The sequence below is a fragment of the Colobus angolensis genome, unplaced genomic scaffold, assembly GCF_000951035.1.
Source record: "Colobus angolensis palliatus isolate OR3802 unplaced genomic scaffold, Cang.pa_1.0 Scaffold196, whole genome shotgun sequence".
Lineage (NCBI taxonomy): Eukaryota > Metazoa > Chordata > Mammalia > Primates > Cercopithecidae > Colobus > Colobus angolensis.
The window spans coordinates 2622542-2647675 of record NW_012115110.1 but is presented as its reverse complement, the minus strand read 5'-3'; the positions used below and the strand labels follow the sequence as shown (position 1 = coordinate 2647675).

The 25134-nt window shown below is 38.8% G+C and overlaps 1 protein-coding gene across 1 annotated transcript in view; it reads right to left on the bottom strand.

The window, feature by feature from the left end:
- Nucleotides 1-25134, bottom strand: part of ADAMTS16 (ADAM metallopeptidase with thrombospondin type 1 motif, 16) — a 185399-nt gene that overhangs the window by 90486 nt on the left and 69779 nt on the right. The window contains exons 9-11 of the mRNA XM_011940955.1: nt 23213-23366; nt 11159-11254; nt 2076-2224 (exon numbers count right to left, since the gene is read on the bottom strand). Coding sequence (XP_011796345.1) covers nt 2076-2224; nt 11159-11254; nt 23213-23366 — 399 coding nt within the window. The remainder of the gene's footprint in view (nt 1-2075; nt 2225-11158; nt 11255-23212; nt 23367-25134) is intronic.

The window sequence follows — 25134 nt, the reverse complement described above, 5'->3', positions numbered from 1 at the left end:
AGGATCCACTGCGCCCAGCTGGAAAAGTGGATTTCCAAGTGGTCGAGAACACATTCTTGCACACGAATGGTAAGGCTGTGCTCCCTTTTCCATTGAGTGAATCCTTTACAAGAGCGGCAGGGCAGGCTTGCCTGTTCTTGCTCCTCTATGGGCCCAGCGCCTCTGCAGTGGTGAGGCAGGGTGGGCAGCTGTCCTCACCCTGTACAGGGAGAGGCTGACTGAGGAGGACCACACTTTCCCAGGATAGCACATGTGAGAGAATGTGAAACTCAGAGGGAAGTTCAATGACTTTGCTTTCCAGACTAAAATTTCTTTCCACCACCAGTCTTCTGGTGACAAGGCCAGGACCCAAAGACCAATACCAAAGAGCCAGTCACCTTTGCTGGTTGGCACTGATAGCTCACCCCAGAGAATTTGCATGTAAACACTGGTAAGTGCAGGTAGCCCAAGGGATACAGCGGGGGGTGGGGAGCTCATGCTTTAAAGATGGTATTGAAACAAGAAGTCAAATGACACATCTTAAATAAGCTTAAGGGCAAAGGCAGACGTAAAAAACACCAGTCGTAATGGCTACCATTAAACTGTTAAAAGATAACAGGTGCTGGTGAGGTTGTGGAGAAAAAGGAACACTTAGACACTTTGGTAGGAGCATAAGTTAATTCAACCACTGTGGAAGACAGTGCGGCAATTACTCAAAAACCTAAAAAAGAAATGCCATTTAACCCAGCAATCCCATTACTGAGTATATATCCAAAGGAATATAAATCATCCTACCATAAAGACACATGCATATGAATGTTCGTTGCAGCACCATTCACAATAGCGAAGACATGGAATCAACCTAAATGCCCATCAATGTTAGACCAGATAATGAAAATGTGGTACATATACACCATAGAATACTCTGCAGCCATACAAAAGGAACAGATCATGTTGTTTGCAGGAACATGGATGGAACCTGGAGGCTATTACCCTTAATAAACGAATGCAGAGACAGAAAACCAAATACTACAGGTTCTCACTTATAAAGCAGAGCTGAATGATGAGAACACAAGGACATATAAAGCAGAACAACACACACTGCGGCCTGTTGGAAGGTGGAGGGTGGAAGGAAGAAGAGGACTACAAAAAATAACTAATGAATACTAGGTTTAATCCCTGGGCGATGAAATAATCTGCACAACACACACTCATGACACAAGTTTACCTATGTAACAAACCTGTACTCTATCCCTGAATTTAAAATGAAAGTTAAATTAAAAAAATAAAAAATCAAAGCCTCTTTACTTCCCCACATTGGTGATGCTCCTCACATTCATTCTTACTTCTTACAGAAGCTGGAAATTAAACCACTTGCTGTGAAGGGAAATATATTTGATGGAAAACCAAAAATTTGTTTTTTTCTGCATACAAAAATTGTTCTTATTGATCTTATTTATTTGTGTTCTATATACTTTTCTTATGATTTATTTGTTTTAATCAGATCCTGGGTATGTCAAGTAAATGTGATTAAAATCCAATTCCTGAATATTACTGTTGGTGCTGTTATTTTTTGCTGTGGTCAGGTAGTTAGAAGCATCTTAAGTTATAGCACAGAGAGGTAATTAAGAAATGCTTGAGTGAAATACCTTTCCTACTCAGTGCTTCTTACAATCATATGCATAGCACGGACTTACTATTAAGAGCTGAGACCAGGCGCGATGGCTCATGCCCATGATCCCAGCACTCTGGGAGGTAAAGGCGGGTGGATTACCTGAGGTCAGGAGTTCGAGACCAGACTGACCAACATGATAAAACCATGTCTCTACTAAAAATACCAAAATTAGCAGGGCGGGTGGTGGCACTTGTAGTCCCAGCTACTTGGGAGGCTGAGGCAGGAGAATAGCTTGAACCTGAGAGGCAGAGGTTGCAGTGAGCCAAGATCACACAACTGTACTCCAGCCAGGGTGACAGAGCAAGACTCCATCTCAGAAAAAAAAAGAGAGAGAGAGAGAGCTGAGACACAGGCAAACTGCTTGGAGGGTTGATGGCATGGAAATCGTCGTTTGTGCGGAAGGAGGTCAAGGCATACTTACTTGGGGTTGGTGCAGAGGCGACTCCGGTGAGACACTCCCCCTCCGCAGGTCCTGGAGCATGGGGACCAAGAAGACCAGTCTGACCAGTGGCCATGGGTGGGCTTGGGGCCTTCATCACCATATTTCACACACTGTCCTCCCCGGCACCACTAAAATTTTCAACATAAATAAGTTGACTTGACTCAGACAGATAGGTAGATGGGTTCATCTCACCACTGCTATAAGGCTGAGTAGTGGGAAATTTTGCAAACGATGCAGATGTTAGCCTCCCTACCCTCAAGTAGCACCTAATATAAATATAGTACATTCGAGGTTGCTTTTTTTTTCCTTTCCAAACCTAGTATCCTCCTATAAATTCACATACAGGGAAGATGAATAGAAAAATCATTTTCAAATGTCTGATCTCCTGGAAACTTAACACATTTAATGAAGGAGTATTATCTGAACACTCAGTCTCACTGTTTAACTCCTAAGTCAGCGAACTCTGACCTGTCCTGAAAACAAGGTGCTTTTCACATCTCATGTTCAGAACAGAGAGAGTCTCAGGTAGGAAAGCACAGCTGGGGGCTCCGCATGGCTCAACACCTTGTCATTTCAGGCCAGTGCTCTGTGCTTTCACCCCAAAGCACCTGGGCTCAGAGCCTTGGGACGATTAACCGATGCCACGTTAGAGGTCACGCAGCTTCCAGGGCGATGAAGCAACCCTTGTGGAATTTCATCTCTCCCCACAAAGGCTGGAGATGTTATCTGTTCCCCTTTCTCCAGAGAAGTGCTCATTCGTTTTAATTCATGCTAAATTCCACGTAGCAAATTCACTGCACCACGTATCAGTGCTATGCACTATTTAACATGGTGTCCAACAGCGGTGGTTCCCTGGGTGGTTTGGTGCAGACTTCTAAGATCTTAAAGGTCCAGACTGTCTGTTGGGAGGAAGAAGGAAGATGTTTGTCCCTTGTCCTGGCCCCGGTGGAGTGAGAAGAACTTGGCCTGTGGGCTGGGGAGACCTGAAGTCAAGTCCCTTTTTACCTCCAAGATTAGAGCCACTAGATTTGTACTGAGAGAGAGAGAAACAGAAAGACTACTTTCATAGGAGGAAAGTAATACTTCTATTATTAAATGATGTATTAGGGTAACACGTATCAAGACACTGATATTTGACCAGTGTTGCCACATACTGTAGCAGTTCAAATGGCTCCATTTAATGCTATTTAAGTAAGAACAAGTCAATTTAAAAACAAGAAATTCTGAGGAGTAAAGCCTCATCCATTCAATTCTTCAATTCTTTTCTTTAAGCACAACAACATCATCTTTTCCACCCGTACCTGCCCTCCCCCCAGGTGTAGAACAAAGTCCACTGTCTTAGGCTCAAGGAGAAGCCCATTGCCGGGAATAGGCTCCTACTCTTGGACAGCCTCCAGCAGGCGTGGGGACAGGAGTGAGGTTGCACTGGTTGTGCAGAGAGGAAGGAGCTGCCAGGTGTGTGCTACTTGTCGTTGTTTATTTTTTTTCCCTTTCTTAAAACCGTCTGATCATAACTTTCTAATGCAGGAGACATGAAACATGAAAACAGAATTTCAGTAGGTTGAATAACTCTGAAAATATTTCTGGGAAAATCTGTCTTGGTTCAAAGATGAACAGGATTTGAAGCCCCAGAATGAGGTCAGGTTAGTGGAAGACAGGAGTGCTGTCTCAAAAGCAGGATGTTTATCAAAGAACCACTGTTTTTTACCAGGAATCTGAGAGCAAACTCAACGTACATCATAACATCGTTGTTGATTTACTTTGCTGTTGTTATTTGGCGAAGTTCACAGACTCAGAAAGGGGTACTGGCATGGTAAAACACTCTTCTGTTTTTGTAAAAAGCTTATTTTTTAATGAAAGATTTAAAGATACACACAAGTAGAGGAAATAGCACAGGAGTCCTTGAAACCTGCAGTCCTGCCTCAACATTTATTAATTCATGTCCAGTCTCATTTCACCTAAATGCCCATCCACTTTCTCTCTCCCAACACTGACTCCCAGACTTGAAATCATTTCTTCAAAGCTCTTTCACTAAGGGTTCCCCAAATTAAGAACGTTAAAAAACATAACCACAACACCATTGTCATACCTAGAAACCTACAATCATTCCTTAATATCATCAAATGGCTAGTAAGTGTTCAAAATTCCACTTTGGTGTTTTTTTATTTTTCTTACAGTTAACATAGAATCACAATCAAAACACAGTTCATATATTGCATTCAGCTGACATGCTTCTCATGTCTCTCTCCACATTCGAACTCTCTCTTGATGTTCTCTTTTTCCTGAATTCACATGATAAAGGAATGGATCTGTTTGTTGGGAGTTTCCTGTACTCTGGATCTTGCTGGCTGTGTCTCTGTGGTGCCATTGAACATGTCCCTGGGTTCCCTAGATCTGCTGCAATCAGGCAATTGGATCCAAGGCATTGGATAGGTTCAGAGTTGGATTTTTGGCAAGACTGAACCATTGATGGCTTTATGTATATGCACACAGAATGCCTGGTAAGGCCTCCAGCGTTGGTGTTAGGATGCTTCAGTGTTCAGGGAATATAGGCTGACTTGCAAAGGTCCCCAGCTTCCCAACTAATGCTTTTAGCAGCCATTAACAATCATTTCCTCGATCCTTTACATCTTTGAGTGTTGCAAGACTAATGATATTCTAATTTTTTTTCTTTTTCATGATTCTCTGGATTACTTCTTTTAAGGAAAAACAACCTTCATCAAATACCTCGGTACCCTGAGCTTGAGATTGTACAGGAAAACCATGATGCTTTTCTCTAAAAGATAAAGAAAAATATGCTATTGTCATATGTTTCTTTTGGAAATGTTGCTTGAGTTTCCTCTTGACAGGAGCCAGGCATCTTTGGAAGGCTTCTAGCTTTCTGACTCAGCGAGGTATCCCAGGCTTATCTTGTACACTCCTTGTGTGGGGAACGGGCGCTTGGTGTTAAAAAAAATCAACACTCACTGAGACAAAAGATCTCTTAGCAAGGCTAGTTTACTTTCTGCAGAAAGGGTACACTTGCCAGCAGTTTTGCCAACAGAGTACACTGAACAAAGGATACAGGGTCATTTATAACCTGACACATCCACCCTACTGCAGTGTCTGGTTTCCATTGGCTGGAATGGGATCTCACATTCTCTATTTGTCCCAATTGGTTAGCAACTTAGAACTTCTTAAAAGAGGCAAAGGCAGAGGAGAACAAAGGAAGGAGGAAGTAACTGTGGAATGCTGAGAAAGGCAAAAGTACCTTCAAATAAGGAAGAGGAACAGGCTATGGCCTAATGCTTGCTTGGACCAGTATAAGCATGCCAGGGCAAATATTTAGGCCAAAATGTGGGAGCTAAGAACACAGAGTACATTGATTTCTTTATTACAGCTAGCAGATATCTAAGAATGTTAGCACGGGTCTTTGAATAAATTGTGCTTCTAAGGGAAGTTACTATTTATTCCTAATTAGATGGGGAGAGAAGTCTCTTTGAAGAGGAACTTCTACTACACTTTTTATACCTGTTATAGGCCTGGAATCATCCATTTACATGAGAAGTTCTGGCTCCTTTTATTGAGAAAACTAGATTAAGAGGTTGTAGCCTCTTTAACAATTTTAATTTTAATTTTTTCTTTACATTTTAATTTAATCTTTAAAAATTTTAATTTTAAAGAAAAAATACTTCATTAGTTCTTAGAGATGTATTAATTTTAAATTTTAAATGTTACTTAGCTCCTTTGATTTTATATATGTATCTCTTTTATATATTAAAAATCTTGATTCTTAACAACATAAGCACATTTAGTACTTCCTTTATCCCAGCAAAATAAATCCGTCAACAATAACATGATTACTGAAAACAGCTTAAAATTATTTGTAGCATTTTTTTCTCCACTGAATCTATCCCATTTGGAATGCACAGACTAATTACTGGAGTTTAAAGTCTCTTGAAATAATTCCTCTGTTAGGATTCTGGTTAAGTCAACAACTTGATACATTAGGTCAAAATGTTTCATTCCGCCTTTGATGTTTAGGGATTATTTAATAGCATTTTAAGTTATCTAAAATAATTACAAGCTTTTCAGCATTTAGGGTTTATTCTTTTTAATGTAAGCAAATAACTATTGATTAGTATTTACTTTTCTTTGATAAATGACAGCATATTACCCAGATGTTTTTCCATCCTACCTTTCCACTTAACAATTTGTTCTGTACATCATTCCACAGAAGTATATAGACACGACCCTCATCATATTTTTACAGACACATAATATTCCACAGGGTGTTTATCCAACTAGTCCTCTATCAATGGACATTTGCAGTATTCCAGTTTTTTGCTGTGATAATGACCATTGCAATTCCTTGTATTAGGCTGATGCAAAAGTAACTGCAGTTTTTGCAATCAAAAGTAATGAGAAAGGAAATAGCGAAATATACATTTATTAAGTCAATGCAAAAGTAACTTCAGTTTTTACATCTTTTGCTATTTCTGTTAGAGTATACTTAAATGATTTTCCTAATTTTATAAAGTATTAAAACAAAAAAATTTTGAGAATCTGATGAGAAAGCACTATATCTTCTGCTAAGGGGGTTGTGGGAAATACAGGGGCACGTAGACACACACACACACACAATATTAGATCTAATTTTAGGCAGATAATAGATGGTTGGAGGCATCAGGTCAAGATTAAGAATGCTGTGTTAAATAGACATATAGATTTCCACTGAAATACCAATTAGGTTTCTTAGGACTGACTTTATCACAGTTTTGTGTCTGATTGACAGACACTGTGACTCATGAAAAAGGCTTTATCTTAGAGAGGAAGATGCCACAACAAAGTGCTTATGCCTGTGGCCATTGCTGTTCACAAAATAAGCACGTCACACCTAAACGCAGCAGATGCAGGGGAGCAGTGTATTGAAGCAGAAAAAACAGCACTGAGTCATCAAACGGGCATCACAGATCAGCTCTGCGAGCTGTGTGACCCGGGGAAGGCACCCATGTGCTCTGAGCCCCGTGTCCTCTTCTGAAATTAGGGATGATAGAAACTACCAGAATGAGTTCAGAAGGAGGGTTCAATGTAAGCACTAGGCCAAGTGCCTAGCTCTGGACCTGATGGAATCACACAGTGAGAGCTGGTTTGATTTCACAAGAGGGGTCCCCAGTGACTGAAGAGCTAGAATCCTTCAGGCACGCATCTTAGCTGTGGCCCCTGCCCCTTGCCCTGGATTTCTCCTGGGGTGACCACAGAGGAACCCAGGGCCTTTCCCAGAAGAGCTCTGGAATGTCCAGTGGGGACTGCACTAGGCTACCTGTAGGGCTGCTTTGAGGATGAAATGTACACAATGCACTAAGTTAAGCATTTGACATTAAAAATGAAATAAGTATCAGTCTATGTTACCACTTCATAAAACCACTGTGGAGCCTCAGCAGCATCCTTAGTAGCAGAGAGAGGAGACGGGGTCCCATCAAGAAGAACAACACTGGGATACTGACCGCTGGCCACACACACATCTAAACTGATAAGCCACAGGGGCACATGCAAACCAATGACAATGACACACAGACACACGACTAATATCAAAAGGGACTGTTTACATGAGACTTGGATGTCTTACATGGTTTGGCTGTGTCCCTACCCAAATCTCATCTTGACTTGTAGCTACAATTACCATGCATCATGGGAGGGACCCGGTAGGAGGTAATTGAATCATGGCGGCGGGTCTTTCCCATGGTGTTCTCATGATAGTAAATAAGTCTCATGAGATCTGATAGTTTTATACATGAGAGTTCCCCTATACAAGCTCCCTCTTGCCTGCCGCCATGTAAGATAATGACTTTGCTTCTCCTTTGCCTTCCACCATGGTTGTGAGGCCTCCCCAGTCATGTAGAACTGTGAGTCCATAAACCTCTTTCCCTTATAAATTATCCAGCCTCAAGTATGTCTTTGTTAGCAGCCTGAGAAAATACAATGTATGAAACGAAAATAAAATCTCGTAACTTCACACTCACTATACCAAAAGGAAAAGTTAAGCTTGAGAACTGGGTCGTGCAAAAACCACCTCCCATTCTGTTTCTAGAGAGCTGTGAAGATGGAAGGCCACGTGTCTCCACGGGCAGCCTCCCTCACAAATTACTCACCAGGAAATTCTCTGTGGGCCTCCAAATGTTTACCCCAAAACAGAGCTCTGTTGAATTTCACCATGACCATGTGAATTAATGAATTAATTTCACCATGACCATGTGAATTAATGAATTAATTGCACCATGACCATGTGAATTAATGAATTAATTGCGCCATGACCATGTGAATTAATGAATTAATTGCGCCATGACCATGTGAATTAATGAATTTATTGCACCATGACCATGTGAATTAATTCTCTTCACAGATACAGGACAAAGACAAGACTAAAACTCACCTCTCCACCCACCCCAGACAAATGCGTATCTGCCTGCTTCCTCGACTCTGTTTTCTTTATCCTCACAAATCCTCAATCTCCACTCACATGTAAAATGTGGATTCAGTGAGTGTTGACTGAAGCGTCAAAAAAATGTACCTGCTGGTCTCATTTGTCTACTCTCCCCTCTTTTCTTCTTTCCTGCTTCCCTTGCTTCTCTTTCTTTTGTTTTTGTTTTTGTTTTTTCTTGTTTTTTTTTTTTTTTTTGAGATCAACTCTCCTTCTGTTGCCCAGGCTGGATTACAGTGGCACGATCTTGGCTCACTGCAACCTCCATCTCTGGGTTCAAGCGATTCTCCTGCCTCAGCCTCCCGAGTAACTGGGACTACAGGCACCTGCCACCGTGCCCAGCTACTTTTTGTATTTTCAGTAAAGACAGGGTTTCACCATGTTGGCCAGGATGGTCTCGATCTCTTGACCTCGTGATCCACCCGCCTCAGCTTCCCAAAGTGCTGGAATTACAGGTGTGAGACACCAGGCCTGGCCTCTTTCCTCTTTAAATATTGAAGTCATCAAAGTCCTCTTTGGAAAGAGCAGGGGTCACAGATGCCCCTGTGATTTTTGTCCCACCCCCTCCTAGAGCACATCCTCAACTTTGGAAAAGTAAACCTCTACATTCATTGAGATTTGCCTCAGTTATTTGCTTTGACTTACAGAGTCCCACATTGCCACTGAACAACCAGGTGACCCTGGACAGAACACTTTATTGCTTTGGACCATGGTTCAGCTGTGTAATTTGTAGGAACCTACTCTATGTCAATATAGCCTTTTTTTTCAGTCCAAAGGAAAAACCTATATTTGAAATACAAGGGAAAATAATGTCAAATATCAATGGAAATGAACTTAATGGTGCTTTTGAGATAAATAAAATGTAACCAGAACATACAGGTTATTTTGAAAGAGCATCACAACTACATTACCTAGGAAAAAGTAGCACCTGACCACAAAGAAAGCAGGATGCCTGGAGAACCACCTCCTGTTTCATGCAGGCAATAGCTCAAGGGCAACGTCAAAAAGTCTGTTGGTCTTTTAAGAAATAGGCGTAATTTTGCAAATGATCACCTGAAGAATCCATTTTAATCAATGACAGAAGAAAAGTCATGATTATCTACAGCATAACATTCAAGTAAATTACCTGATGTCTTTGACAATTAGAATTTCCACGCCATATCTCATTACACTCATTTTCTTTCAAGAAACTGAAAGCATTGCTATTACATTACGTATTATGGATTAAATCAACTGTATCACTAGATCACTAGCAGAATTCAATGAATTAGAAGAATTCAATGATCAATCTCATGCCCTTTGAGGAACTAAAAAAAAAAGCATATTAGAAATGTGCCCAGAATGAATGGTGGCTGGGAGCTCTTCTCAATAAGTTTATCTTATTTCTGTTCATTTCTTCAGCTGGCATTGCAATAATTTAACCTGAAAACATGTGTTAGCATTGTTGTCAACATTTTAAAACCTTTCTGTCTTTAGTCACATTTGAATATGTATAAGATGTGATGTATTTTCTTTGGTATTTAAACATAATAGAACAATGGTATTTAGGCATGTTCAAATACTGTACTAGATCAATGCCTAAATATCATTTCATATTCACTAATGCCACTAAAAAACTCAGATACATAAAAAACAAAAATACTTATAGTGATAATTTGGGTCCAGGATCTTTCTATCTTCATCAATAGTCTTTTACATTTAAAAAATGCAATTACAAGTTAAATCGAAAGAATTAAAATATTATTATGGAGTATTATGATAATTTTTTAAAGTTTTAATAATGAAATTGTCATTCTTTACCATTTAGTAATAAACTTGTTATCCTGTATATTTCTTTTTGTTCCGACTTTTATTTTAGGTTCAGGGGTACATGTGCAGATTTGTTACATGCGGAGGTTACATGTCACTAAAGTTTGGCACTCGAATAACTTCATCACCCGTGCAGCGAGCATAATATGGGATAGTTTTTCAACTCTTGCCCCCTCCCACCATCCCCCCTCAAGTAGTCCCCGGGGCCTATGGTTCCCATCTTTGTGTCCCCGTGTACTCAGTGTTTAGCTTCTGCTTATAAGTAACAACATGCAGTATTTGGTTTACTGTTCCTGCATTAGTTTGCCTAGGATAATGAATGGTCTCCAACTGCGTCCACATTGCGGCAACATCTTGTATACTTCTTCTTTTCTCTACTATAGCTCTCTCTCTTCTCACAGGGGCAACAATAGGTGAAAATGATGTGCTCCAGGGTCTTCAAACTGATGTTCTGTGACTTTCACAGCACTGTTTAATGTTGTTCCTTTCCATGATAAATGGTCGTCAATGGCTTATGTTTCCCCTCAATAGACTGACTCTGTCATCACCTATTGTCTGATTTCTGTGTCTATGAATTCCAGGTATCTCATCAATTTTATTTTCACAAAAGTGAGAAAAGGATTCCTCTTCACATTATCAATATAAAATAAACACAGTGTTTGATAGGAGCATGGGTATGCATATGTATATGAGAAATACATGTTTTAAAAATACCTATGCAAGAGGAGTAAAGATGGATGGGTTGAAAGACTAGCATCTGAATACGATGCTGTACCTACAGTTAGCTTCTTACCATGTCATGCCCACAAATAGTGCCTTCTGCTGCTGGCATAAATTTAGTCTCACATTTCCTTCCAATACGATGGCACCACAGGGCTTTACAGATGTCCTAAAGAAATTTTTTAAAAGGTCATTAGGATTACATCATATTGTACATTCATCTATAATAAAAATATCACTGAGAGATTTAAGGTGAAAACAACAGATATAATTTACAAGCAAATGCCTACTTAGCAATATGATAGCATATAATAGAGTGAGGAGTAAGGAGACTCATGTTCTAGACTTGGTTCAAATTAATTCTATCTCTTATACTTTATTTGTTTTATTTATATATTATCTATTTAACAAATTATATTTTCTAAATTAAAATGTAAACTATGCTTAATTCAGACATTACAGAAAACTATAAAAAGTTAAAAAAACCTAAACTTAATATTTCATAATGTATCCTTCTCAACCCCACCTTCCATGAACCTCTCCAAGTCTGAATTCTTATTTTTAAATTAAGAATGTTTAGGATGCTTGTTGGCTTGTCCGTCCATCCATCTGTCCATCTATTCATCCATCCATCCATCCATCCATCCATCCATCCATCCATCCATCCAACCATTTAACCATGCAGCCACCATCCCCAAATCTGTGATTAAAGCTTAAAATATGTGAGGCATCTTGCCAGGCAAGAGGTTCTATTGTGAATATGACCCCCTTTGCTTCTTGGTTTTCATAGGGTAAAGAAGGAGTTTGCTGTAAATCACCAATTAGCGCATACAGAAAGAGATGCCCCAGTGATAAAGATTTATAAACTATAAAAGACTCTCCAAGTGCAAGGCATTGTTTTTACTGAGTTCAAAGGAATGTCTCAATGAAGGGCAAACAGTAGGACTTGTGAAATGATGGAACCTTCTGGAATGCTGGTGGTAGACTCAACTGGACATGTTGAAAACATTTCTTAAATTGTCTGCACAACTGTTCAGAATATTTAAACAAGTACTGCATTATTCCCCAATAAATTAAATGGCTGCATCTACTGGGTGATTCATGTTATGAGGAAAATGCAGGCAGTGAAGCACATCAACGTAGTGCAGCTGGGAAGATGGCATTTTGCTGCATGGTGATCTCACTCCATATTTCAACTATGTGAAAAGATGGTTTTCTGCATTGTGTGAGTCATCTCATGAAGGGTTTTAACACTAGTTCTTAAATCTCCTGCATGTATTTCATTATATACTTAGAAGTTAAGGTACTTTAAGACACAGCTTCATATTTTCCCTGGCTGTATCTCCTTCACTAATAAACCAGATTTTGGAGCTTGAAATATTAACAAGTAAACGTTCAGTGTTTCAATTCAGATATCAATTGCTTTCATATTGCGCTATGGTTTAAAATCTCATATGGTTACAATCACTGTGCAATTAAATGTCATGATCTTTTGCATCCCCTGGGATCCTCTCCCTTGTGGTAAGTGTGTTGTGTTGATGGCCAGGGCTTTGCCTGGCTGAGGTCTTTGTCAGCAGGGAATAGACAGTGATGCTCCTATGGCTGCTCCCATGAAGACTGCTGCTGAGCATCCTGGTTTGCTCTCCTTCAGACAGGCTTTAATTATGTTCATTAGTGTATGGTGTCAGGGGCCTCTGTTCTTGGCCAGAATGGTGTTTGGAGATAAAAAGTGTATGCAGAACCCAAAGAACCCATGAATTTAAGGGCCCTGAATGTAATTCTCCAAACAGACAACTGGACAGTTCTATTTGTTTGCAAGAATGACAACTTGATAGAATGCCAGGATAAAAATAAACTCCCTTAAAACCACAGCCTGTGCACACTGACTCTATGTCTGTGTGGCAGTATGATAGGTCAGAACCGGAGCTAGGGAGAAAGGTGGGGCAGCCCCTGGGTGGCTCACAGAGACCTCCCGGACTGATGGGGCATAGAGACCTCCTGCTTCAGGAGGCTGAGCACGCATACCTAAGGAATGAATGAATAAGTGTGAAAACAGATTCCTTCATACTGAATGAATGAATGAATGAATGTGAAAGCAGAAGGTGCTCATGTGGTTGGGTGATCTGGGAGATGGCCACAATGGTCCAGTAGAGTTTGGGATTCCTAGGTAGACAAGCAGATCCAGTGTGGATTTTGCAGGCAGATCTGGGCAGGCAGGACCCCTGCGTCCTCAGTGTGCACATGAGGTTAACAAGAGCAAATCATTGACTTGTCCTGGGGGCCAAATGCAGTGGTTATAGGTAATGTGTTCGGCTCAGGGCCTGGCACCCAAAGTAAAGGCACGAAGGCACTTCACACTTCCTTTCACACTTTAAGGGCTCGCGGAGACAATGGCACAGGTCTCCATCTGCGTTCAGGGCTCTGCCGTGTGACTGCTGTGACCTTAGGGAGCTAGGGTCCTCATTCACAGGGCTGTTGCTAAGACTACTCAAGATAATACAAGGTAAATTGTGTTTTAAAATGTTAAATTTTTTTACTATGTTCCTTATCATTATCTGGAACAGTGCTTGCTACTCGTCTTTCAATAAATGCTTTCTGGGCACATTGAATATGTACTCATTTGCTCCTGTGAAAACCAGTGACAGAGGACCAGGAAAGCTTTACGTACAATAACATTAGCAAGAATCAGGAAACTGTGATCATAAAAAGCCAAAGATGACTTAAGATGACCATGATTCAGACTACCATTCAGAGTAATTTCAGAATATTCTTATGTTGTAGTTTTGGGGGAGCATTTTACAGAATAAATACTGACGAAGATATTGTGAAAGGGATGGGCTGTCAACTTTTTAAAGTATAAAGCCTTCAAATATAGGATGCCGGTGACAGCTCACTGCCAAATCATGTGGCTCTCTAATTCAGTCTGTGACTTGGCTCATGCCATCTCTGTTTTTCAGCCTCATTTTGGAACCTGCTCAATCCCCAACTCCAGTCCTCAAGGCTGGAATAAATCACAAAGTTAGAAGAAACTTGAAAATCACATAACCTATGGTATTGTCTCTTGACATTTAAAACATCATTTGGGACCTTGATATCCTATAGATGTACTTGTCTGCCATTTAATAAACATGACACTCTGTCCCAGACAAAAAAAAACTATAGTGTCTTAAAGAGTTGTGATGACAAAATAAAAATAGTGTACATTCTCACTCACATATGGAAGTGAAAAAATGGATTTCATAGTGGTGGAATGATGGTTACGAGAGACTGAGAAGTGTCGTGGAGGAGGATGGAAGGAATAAAGAGGAGTTGGTTAGTGGGTTCAAAAATACAGTTAGATAAAAGGAATAACACCTAATGTTTAGTAGGACCATAGGCTGACGATAGTTAACAACAATTTATTGTATATTTCAAAATAACCAGAAGAGTGTGATGTTCCTTACACAAAGAAATGATGAACATTTAATGTAAGGATATTCCAGTTTCTTCACTTTGAACATTACACATTATATGCCTGTACTGATATGGGAGGGGGCAGGGAGGTGCTGAGTAGAGAAGGCAGGGTCCCTGGAGAGGACTCCACCCTCAGACCTGTGCCCACAGACCTAGGTGAGAACAGACACTCCTGTTTTCATGCCCAAATGTGACATTTTCCAAGACTACTCTGGCCTGCCATGCCCCTGATCCTGTGTCCACAGAAACCTGAGATCTTAATGGGCACACACAGTGGCTGAATGTGGTCAAGAGAAGTAGAGGAATAGACCAGCAGACACCAGCAGACTGGCAGACCAGTGACAGCGGAAAGATGAATGACGCAGCAAAGGAAGAGAGGGGGGATGTCTGGATGCTAAGGGGAATTCAGCTGGGGGCAGCCAGAGAAGGGTCTGGCCACTGGGCAGCCTGACTCCTGGGGAAGACCACCTTCCCATTCCATCCTGCTTTTCCGGTCCCCCATCCGTCTTGCTGAGAGCCACCTCCAACTCACAATAAAACCTCACACTCATCTTCGAGGCCACGGGGGTGACCTAATTTTTCCAGTACACTGGGAAAGAGCTTGGGATACAGAAAGCTGTCACACTGGCCCTCTGCCCTTGGAATAAGGCAGAGGGTTTATCGAGCTGGTTAACACAAGTCGTCCATAGATGGCGAAGCTGAAGGAGTGCACTGTAACACACGCCCACTTGGGCTTTGGGAGTTGCAGACACCCACTCCTAGAGGCTGCTGTGGGGCCAGAGCCCGAGAGTGCTCCCCACAGTCTCTGTACCTGCCTGTCTGCATGCTCCCCCCAGGGGTTTGAGCAGAGGGGTGACAGAGGAGTGAGCCACACCCCTGTCGCACGTCCTGCAAGGAGGAAAAGGGAACTCTTCTGTTTTAGCATCAATGTATTACAAGTACCCCATAAATATGTGCAACTATTATGTATCCATAAACATTAAATAGAAAAAGTTAAAAAAAAAAAGTAAACTACAAATGAACAGCCAAAAACCAATTGTTCCCTCCAATTTTATCACTTTGACTTAACTGCTAACTTCATGGTATGTAACATACCATGATTTTATTAAAGCACTTTAATAAAAGTTGTAGGTCATTATATTCTTAATGAAACTTCAGAGTCTTCTTGGAACAAAGATCCTATTAAATCATGGTTCTAGAGTCCAGACAGTTGGAATGTAAGACTTGCTGGGTGTTGGGGGAACTCCCAGTTTAAAAACAGTACCTAGGATGCTGAGGTGATCAAATTTCAAAGCAATTCCAGTGACTTATGTTTCAGATTGCAGGGTCAGGCCACCGAAGCAACACTGACAAAGCATGATAGGTACGCGATGAAGACAACATGTTTTTAATAACAAATACCTAACTTGGGCAGAAAAGAGCCAAACCCTATGCAGAATATTCACTGTTGCTTTATCTTCGCAGCTAAGGTACACTACCTTTAATGAAGCCTCTCTCTTTTCATTCTAGTCCATAATTTAAGAGTTATGTTCACAAAGACCAATTTCAGTAATATAAACTTGGTTAAGGTTTATCATCACAACATAACACCCCAGGTAAAACCAACATTTTCAGATGGCTGGGCTGAAACTGTATTGTGGTGCTTCAATATTGTGAATGGCACACCACCAGATTCACTTCCTCAAATTGTCTGTACTACACTCTTCAACTCAAGATGGATTACGGACTTAAACCTAAGACCTGAAACTATAAAAATTCTAGAAGATAACATTGGACAAACCCTTCAGGCATTGGCTAGGAAAGAATTTCATGACCAAGAAGCCAAAAGCAAATGCAACAAAAGCAAAGATAAATAGCTGGGACCTAATTAAACTAAAGAGCTTTCACATGGCAAAAGGAACAGTCAGCAGGGTAAACAGACAACCCACAGAGTGAGAGAAAATCTTCAAAATCTCCACACCTGACAAAGGACTAATATCCAGAATCTACAATGAACTCAAACAAATCAGTAAGAAAAAAATAAACAATCCCATTAAAAAATGGGCTAAGGACATAAATAGACAGTTCTCAAAAGAAGATATACAAATGGCCGAAACGTGAAAATCTACTCAACATCACTAATGATCAGGGAAATGCAAATAAAAACCACAACACAATACCACCTTACTCCTGCAAGAATGGCCATAACCAAAAAATCAAAAAACAGTAGATGTTTGTGTGGATGCGGTGAACAGGGAACACTTCTACACTGCTGGTGGGAATGTAAACTAGTACAGCCACTATGGAAAAAAGTGTGGAGATTCCTCAAAGAACTAAAAGTAGAACTACCATTTGATCCAGCAATTCCACTACTGAGTATCTATCCAGAGGAAAAGAAGCCACTATTCAAAAAAGATACTTGCACACGCGTGTTTATAGCAGCACAATTTACAATTGCAAAATCGTGAAACCAACCCAAATGGCCGTCAATCAACAAGTGGATAAAGAAACCATGGTGTATATATATGATGGAATACTACTCAGCCATAAAAAGGAATCAATTAGCAGCATTTGCAGTGAGCCAGAGGAGATTGGAGACTATTGTTCTAAGTGAAGTAGCTCAGGAATGGAAAACCAAATATTGTATGTTCTCACTGATACGTGGGAGCAAAGCTATGATAACACAAAGGCCTAAGAATGATACAGTGAACTTTGGGGACTTGCGGGGAAGAGCGGGAGTGGGGCCGAGAGACAAAAGGCTACAAATATGGTACAGTGTACACTGCTCGGGTGATGAGTGCACCAAAATCTTACAAATCACCACTAAAGAACTTACTCATGTAACCAAATACCACCTGTACCCCAATAACTTATGGAAAGAAAGAATGCAGTTACAATTGATGTTACAGTCAGATATACAGTGCATTGTCATTATTTTTCAAGCAGTGAGATGCTTTTATTACTAATCCTGATTATCACTCCACATCAGTGGACAGAAAAATCCATTGTCATATATGTGTCATGTATTATATGTAAGTATGTAAACATACATATACACCAAATACACATTCTCATATACAAAAAATGGATGCATACACATTTACATTGTCTATTCACTTTTCAAACTAAATAGTGTTAGGTATTTAAAAGAGATTTATCCCTTCCTAAAATATCTTCCATCCATCATCTAGATTAGCATATTTCTGAGTGAGTCTACTGTGCCCAGGGCTGGTCTGGCCCCTGGGTCATTTGCTTCTTATTGTTATTTCTTGTTTTATATCCTCCCATTAAGAAACTTCCTGATCTCTACATTTCATCTGAACAAAATAGGCCCTTTTAAATAACAATTTAGCAGGTGTTCATTTAAAAAAATAAGTTTTACAGTTTAAATTGTTCTGAGATGTTTCAATTCACATAGAAAATAAAAAAAAATCTCTAACTGCCACACCATATGTAATTTTGAGATTTGGTGACTGAGAGTTACTGGCCACACAAATAGCTTTTAATTTTTAAAAGAAAATACAAAGCTGGGTGCGGTGGCTCACAGCTGTAATCCCAGCACTTTGGGAGGCCAAGGCAGGCGGACTGCTTGAGGTCAGGAATTCAAGACTAGCCTGGCCGACATGGCAAAACACTGTCTCAACAAAAAATTAGCTGGGCATGGTGGCATGTGCCTGTCATCCTAGCTACTCAGGAGGCTGAGGTTTGAGCCTGGGAGGCAGAGGTTGCAGTAAGCCGAGAGCTGGGATGGTGCTACTACACTCCAACCTGGGTGATAGAGCAAGACTCCATCAAAATAAATAAATAATAAATAAATAAAACACATAAAGTTTGTGTTAAAGAACAATGTTATATCATAAGGAATGATCTGACATTATGTGATGTTAATGGATGTATTGTTTGTTTAATTTTAAAAGATACTTTACTTCTACTGTCCACTATAAAGTAACTGGCATCAAATTCACTTTTCTGCAAAACAAAACAAAACTGCCAGAAAACTATGAAATTTTATACACCACATATATGGACCAATTGTTTCAGGTCTCGACAACAGTCAACACAGTACTGTGATGCTCCAGAGAAGGAAAACATGCGTGGAGAGCGCCACAGTTGCCCACCTCTCTGCCTGGGAGCACTTTGCAGACCCCTGCTACGGGGAGGTGCAGCCCAGGGGGATGATAGCAGTCTCACTGATTGGAGGATGCAGAGGTCAGAGTTGAGGCCTGTTCGGTAGCTAATTGAGAGTCGGCTCATATAGAAAAATGTCACATTGGGCTGGGGGCCCCAGGTGTCTATCTTAGGATTTGCTGCAGGTCCTAATGGTAAGGGGTGAGCAGCTGTCACCACACAGGAGGATATTCCAGGTGGCCTAGCAGAGGACCACAGCTGCAGGCTGAAAGCTGATGAGGGCTTCAAGACAGAGGATGCTTAGGGCTGGGAGAAACTAGAGTTTTGGCTGACACAGAGTAGAGAGACCTCAATGAGCCTCCTGGGCATTCAGTGGAAAGCCCAGAAGTCCATGCCTCATGGGGAAGAACCACATGCGAGAGTAGTGGCTACACCACGGGGCCCAGAGAAAACGGAAAGAGACGAGCCCTAATGAAGAATAAAATAAAGTCTTCGGGGATCAACAGGACTCACCTTATATGTAATAACATAATATAATAGAAATACCTATAACATAAACTAATATACTATTCAAGAAAAAGTAGAGATAATAAATGAATTAATGGGAAAATGCAGAACATAAACAGAAACTATAAAAAATGGAATTCCAGAACTAAAACTTACACTAAGCCAAAAGTATATTTCACTGATTTATCTAAACACTTTTCATCTTCAAAATTGAGGATGAATTCTCGACATTTTCAGATAAAGAAAACTGAAGATAATTTGCGGTTAGCAACTATGTGCTAGAATAAATACTAAAGGAAGTTCTTTAGGCCTTAGGGAAATGATACCACTTTGAAACAGACCTACAGGAAAACATAGATACTAAACAGTAAATATAAAAGATGGTCTAATTTCTTGTCTTATTTAAAAGCAACTATTTTAAAACAAAAACTACAACATTGCATTTTGTGGCATTTAATTTGCAGAGAAATGAAATACATGTCAATGATTGCAAGGAAGAGGGATGTATGGACTTATTTGTTGTAAGAACTTTGCATTTTGCAGAAAGTAGGCACAATGTTAATTCTGCCTAGGCTCTAAGGATGCATGCTGTAATCTCTAAAGCAACCACTATAAATCAACATAAGGAAGTATAGTTAAAAAGCAAGTCAAGGTAAAATACTAAATTAAAAAAATAGTTTAATCTAACAGAAGGCAGAAGAAAGGGAACAGAGAAACAAAATAGAAATGAGACTAATAGAAAACAAATAGCAAAATGGTAGATTTAAGTCTACTACATAATTTTTACATTAAATATAAAGAGATTAAACATGCTGGTGAAAGGTCAGAGACTGTTCAAATGAACAGAAAAGCAATACTAGGCAAAAGGATGTTTAGAGCAGACACATTTTATATAAACACACACATCAATTGAAAGTAAAAGAATGGAGAACGTCATCATGCAAAGAGCAATCCCAAGTGAGCTGATGTGGCTATATTAATGTCAGATAAGTGGAATTCAAGCAAAGTAATATTACCCAACAATAAAGGAGGGTATTTTACAATGAGAAAAGAGTCAGAAGACATAGCCATTCTAAATGTATGTGCACCTAATTATGAAACTTCAAAATATATAAAACAGAAACTAATAGCACTAACATGAGAAATAGAAATATACGTAATCCTTGCTGGAGATTTTAACACTCATCTTTGTGAAACTGGTGAAACAAGTAGGAAATACGACGGATGATGCAGAAGGTGTAAGAAATATTATTTAAAAAATAGTTATTTCTTGAATATTCTACCCAACCACTGCAGAATTTATATTCAAGTCTCCACAGAATGTTCACCAACATAGATCACATGCTACGCTATGAAATATGTGTCAATACATTTCAAAAGTATATGCAGAGTATATTCTCTGAACAAAATTACGAAATTAGAAATCAAAACTAATAAGTTATCTGGAGAATTATTTGGCAATTAAATGATATTTAGTAGATTTCTAAGTAATAGGTTGGTTAATGAAGAAGTTACTAGTTAAATTAGAAGATACGCTTAATAATATTAAAAACCCAATATGTAAACATTTTCAGAATACAGCTAATGTATTCTTACAAAGACATGAATAGCTTTACATACATTAACTGGTTATATTAGGAAAATAAGAAAAGGTTGAAAGTCAGTGATTCAAGCTGCTGCTTCAAAGAGCACGAAAAAGACACACATACTCAGCCTTGGAATATAATAAAGACAAAACAGAACTTAGTGAAATAGAAAAGAATCCAACAAACAAATTTTAAAAATTAACATTAAGCCCAATATTGATGTTTTTGAAAGGAGTAATATGATAAACTCCTAACTAGACTGATAAGAAAAAAACGATTTTAAAATACATATTATCATTATGAGGAATGAAAGAGGATATATCATTACAGATCTTACAGTAATTAAAGGAATTCATAGTCATTTGTTGAAAAAATATCTCCTTTAGTGTCACTTTTAATGATTTCTTTACTTTTTCCAATGAATTTGATCAGTCTAGCTAGGAGGGTCTTCGGAATAACGCTTTATCTGTTAGTGTAGTTGAATCAGGAATTACAAAAACCTTTTCATACACAGAACTCACTGGTGAATTCTAATCAACATTTAAGGAAGAAACAACACCAACCTTTTTCAAACTCTTCAAGAAAACAGAAGAGGAGGGGATACTGTCAACTGATTTTATTAGGTCAGCACAACTCTGATAATCAATTCTTGAAAAGAAATTATGAGAAAGAAATTTCCCAATAATATCAATCAAGAACACAAATGTAAAAATCATGAGCAAATATTAGCAAATCAACTCAGCAGATTATAGAAATGAACAATAGATCACGACCTAGTGAGGTTATCCCAGGAATGCAGATTGACTTAACATTCAAAGTCCAATGGAAAAAACTAAAGATCAATCAATGTAATTCACCACAGTAACATAACAAAGGAGGAAACAATATAACTATATCAATAGATGTAGAAAAAAATTTGACAAAATTCAACACAATTCTGTGATAAAATCTCTAAACGAATTGGGATTAGAGATGAACTTCCTCAGTTTGATAAGGGGTATCTGTATGAAAATCAACAGCTAACATCATACTTATTCATGGCGAAATATTATACAATTTACTTTTAATATTAATATATGGAGCAAGGTAATTATAACGTTCAAGAGCAGGCAACATTTAGCAATTATGATAGAAATGAGAATAACTGTGACTTACTGGAGTCAGGGAGGGGTTGAAAGAGGGGGCACAGGGAAGGTTTTGGTTTTATGTAAATAAAACGTGTCTTGATTAAGATGCCAGTGACATGGGAGAATACATTTGTTAAAATTCAGATTGTGTATGTAAAATGAATGTGTTTCTCTGCATATAAATATTTCTTCAATAATAAAAATGCACCTTGCATTTAACTTTTCATTGCCTATGTTTTCCAAATGACACCAGGGCACCATGAATGACACAGTCCATGGTCACAAAGTTAACTACCACGGAAACCAGAAGCACGATCTAGAAGATCCTGCCTCTGAAAAAAAAAAAAACCATTAGTTTTATGTCCATTTTCCTTAACAGAAGAGTAACACTCAAAAAAAAATTTCTTAGGAAATTCACATCTTCTGCCCACAAGAAAAGGCACTATTGAGAATGGCTGTTGCTGCTGACGGATTTACAGCTCTTGTTCCAGTCTGGGACTCCCCAGCTGAGGAGATAAGGATCCAGTTCTGGCACAGAGCTGGAATTGATCTCTGGGGGAGCTCTGCTTGACTTTAGAAGAAAGAAGATTATCACGTTAGATTTAAGTTGGGAGTATTCCCAATGCATTTTGAAATCTGTGGAAGTTTCTGGAGGACTATATTTTTCTCTAATTTCTTCTTGATTTTATTATAAACTAGAATAAAAGAAACCTTAACAATAGTTACTTTTATTTAATTTATGGGTAGCTTTTCCTGTGTTTGATAGAGCAGGTTCCTAAATCTCAATTTTCCCTTTCTAGCAAGAGCATATGTCTCTGTGTTACATGAGGAATTTCTGTTAGTAAATCACTCTGGTAAAGTTCCTGGGGTTGACGGAGTAGATACTACCTTCTATAAGAGACAACTCTATAAATACCTTGTTTGAGGGAAATTTATTAATCAGTAGCCCTAGGTAGGCTGCTGCTTTATAATAAAATATGCCTATATTGGGAGAGAGGAGAGGGACTTTGTTTTTTTTAAACCATTTAAAAAAATGCAGAGTATTAATTTGCCAACTTACACTGACTAAACGTTATTGCTGAACTCCCACATGATAAATCAGAAAGAAAGATCCAACTTAACAGGCCAAGTCGGCTCTCAAATGAAAATTGATACCCACAACAGTATCTCCTGTCATCTTCTTTGCCAGTGAAACATGTGTTCCCTGTTATACAGGACCAGGCTTAACATACAGGATTTGACATTTGGTAGGTACCCAATAAATGCAGAATACATCAACATCAGTTACACTAAATAAAACAGTCTTATGAATCATGTTGCATTGAGCATGTGCCAATAATCACTTGCCTTTTTAAAGTCCAGCATGCAGAGCTTGGCTTTCTCTCCGAACTGCCACTTGCACTGTGTGTTTGCATCATATAATTCTCCTGGCAATTTCTCAGGGTACTTATATTCCTTCACAGGCTTTGGTTGATCAGCAAGGCAGATAGCTTGAGCAGTGCTGAAACAAAGAGGAGGTGAGCTACTAGTAACTGCCCACAGAGTAACCAAAGGACATACAACTAATTATGCCCTTTTCCCCCATTATGTATACAAAGAGGAGAACTTTTTGTCTCCTGAGGTACAATATAATGTTTATCTTAATTATATTTAAATACAGAGACTTCAATTTCTGAAATTATTTATTATACATTGTACTTGTTCCAAAAAGACGATTTGTACTTATTAAATTTCTTAAACTTATGAGGAAAAGTGCAACTGAATAATTACAGCCAGTTTTCAATGTGAGAAGCTCTTATGATGGACACCACACCTTTTATGCACGCTTCTTGCCAGAACCAACCAAAAGATGGGCATTATAAAAATAAAGCACAGTTTTTTCAAAGACTGGAATTTTCTTTCTTTCTTTGCTTTTTATTCTTTTTCCCTCTAGGGTAAGGGACACCTGTATATTATCTTCCAGATTCTAGAGGTTCTTCATGGAACACTGGATTTCCACCAGCAATGCTCTATGTTCAGGATGATTTCTGATGACCCCCAAGTCAGGCAGAAAATTAACCTTGCTAAAATTCATTGGTAGATGGCTAAAGATCAACTAATAATTTCTTTTTCCATAAATAGATTATCCTCTCCTCTGCCAGGGTGTTCTTTGGTATAATTTATGCATTTGGTGAAGAGTATTTAAATATTTTTGTGTTTTCAAATAGCAACTAAATCCCTCCTATAAATTTCAATAGGCCCTTCCCTGAGAAAACCAAAAAACAAAAACCTATAATCACAATATAATGAGCAATGGCAGATCATCCTCCAAAATGGGCTCTGCATGGTTGTCCACCTTGATTGGAAGATTTCTGGCTCATTTCTAGGACCCCAGTCTCACGTTCCACTGCTTCAGAGCTCAGGACTCTGTGCATAAAAAGCAACAAATAGCCCAGATGGGTTTTCTGTGAATTACACCAGAGATTAGGGAAGAAATTACACTAATTCTCTACAATCTCTTCCAATAAATCAGAGCAAAGGGAATACTTCCTAAATTATAAGATGAGGTCAGCATTATCCTGATATCAAAACCAGACAAACATATCACAAGAAAAGAAAGTTTTTCTTATCTCTCATAAACATAGATACAAAAATTCTCAACAAAATGTTAGCAAATTGAATCCAACAATGCATGAGAAGAACTATACACTATGACCAAGTGGGATTAATCCTAGGTCTGCAAGGCCTGTTCAATATTCAAAAGTCAATTAATGTAACCTATTACATCAATAGTCTAAAGAAGAAAAAACACATGATCATATCAATAGATGAAGAAAAAAACCATTTGATAAAATTTAACACTCATTCATGATAAAAAAAAAAAAATTCCAGCAAACTAGGAATAGAAGAGAATTTCCATCTACAAAAAATACACAGTTAACATTATAATTAATGGTGAGAAATGTAAAGTTTCTCCGCTAAAATCAGGAACAAATAAGAATGACTCCTCTCACCACTCCTTTTCAACACTGTAATGGAAGTACTATCTAGTGTAATAAAGCAAGAAAATTACATAAAAGGTATACAGATTGGAAAAGAACAAATAAAACTATCTTTGTTCATAGATGACATGATTGTCTATGTAGAAATTTGAAAGAATCCACCAAGAAACTTCTGGAACTAATAAGTTATGCCAAAGTTGCAGGATAAAAGGCTAATATGCAAAAGTCAATTGCTTTTCTATATGCCAGTGACAACCGTGACAACCAAACAAAATTTATTGAAAATTA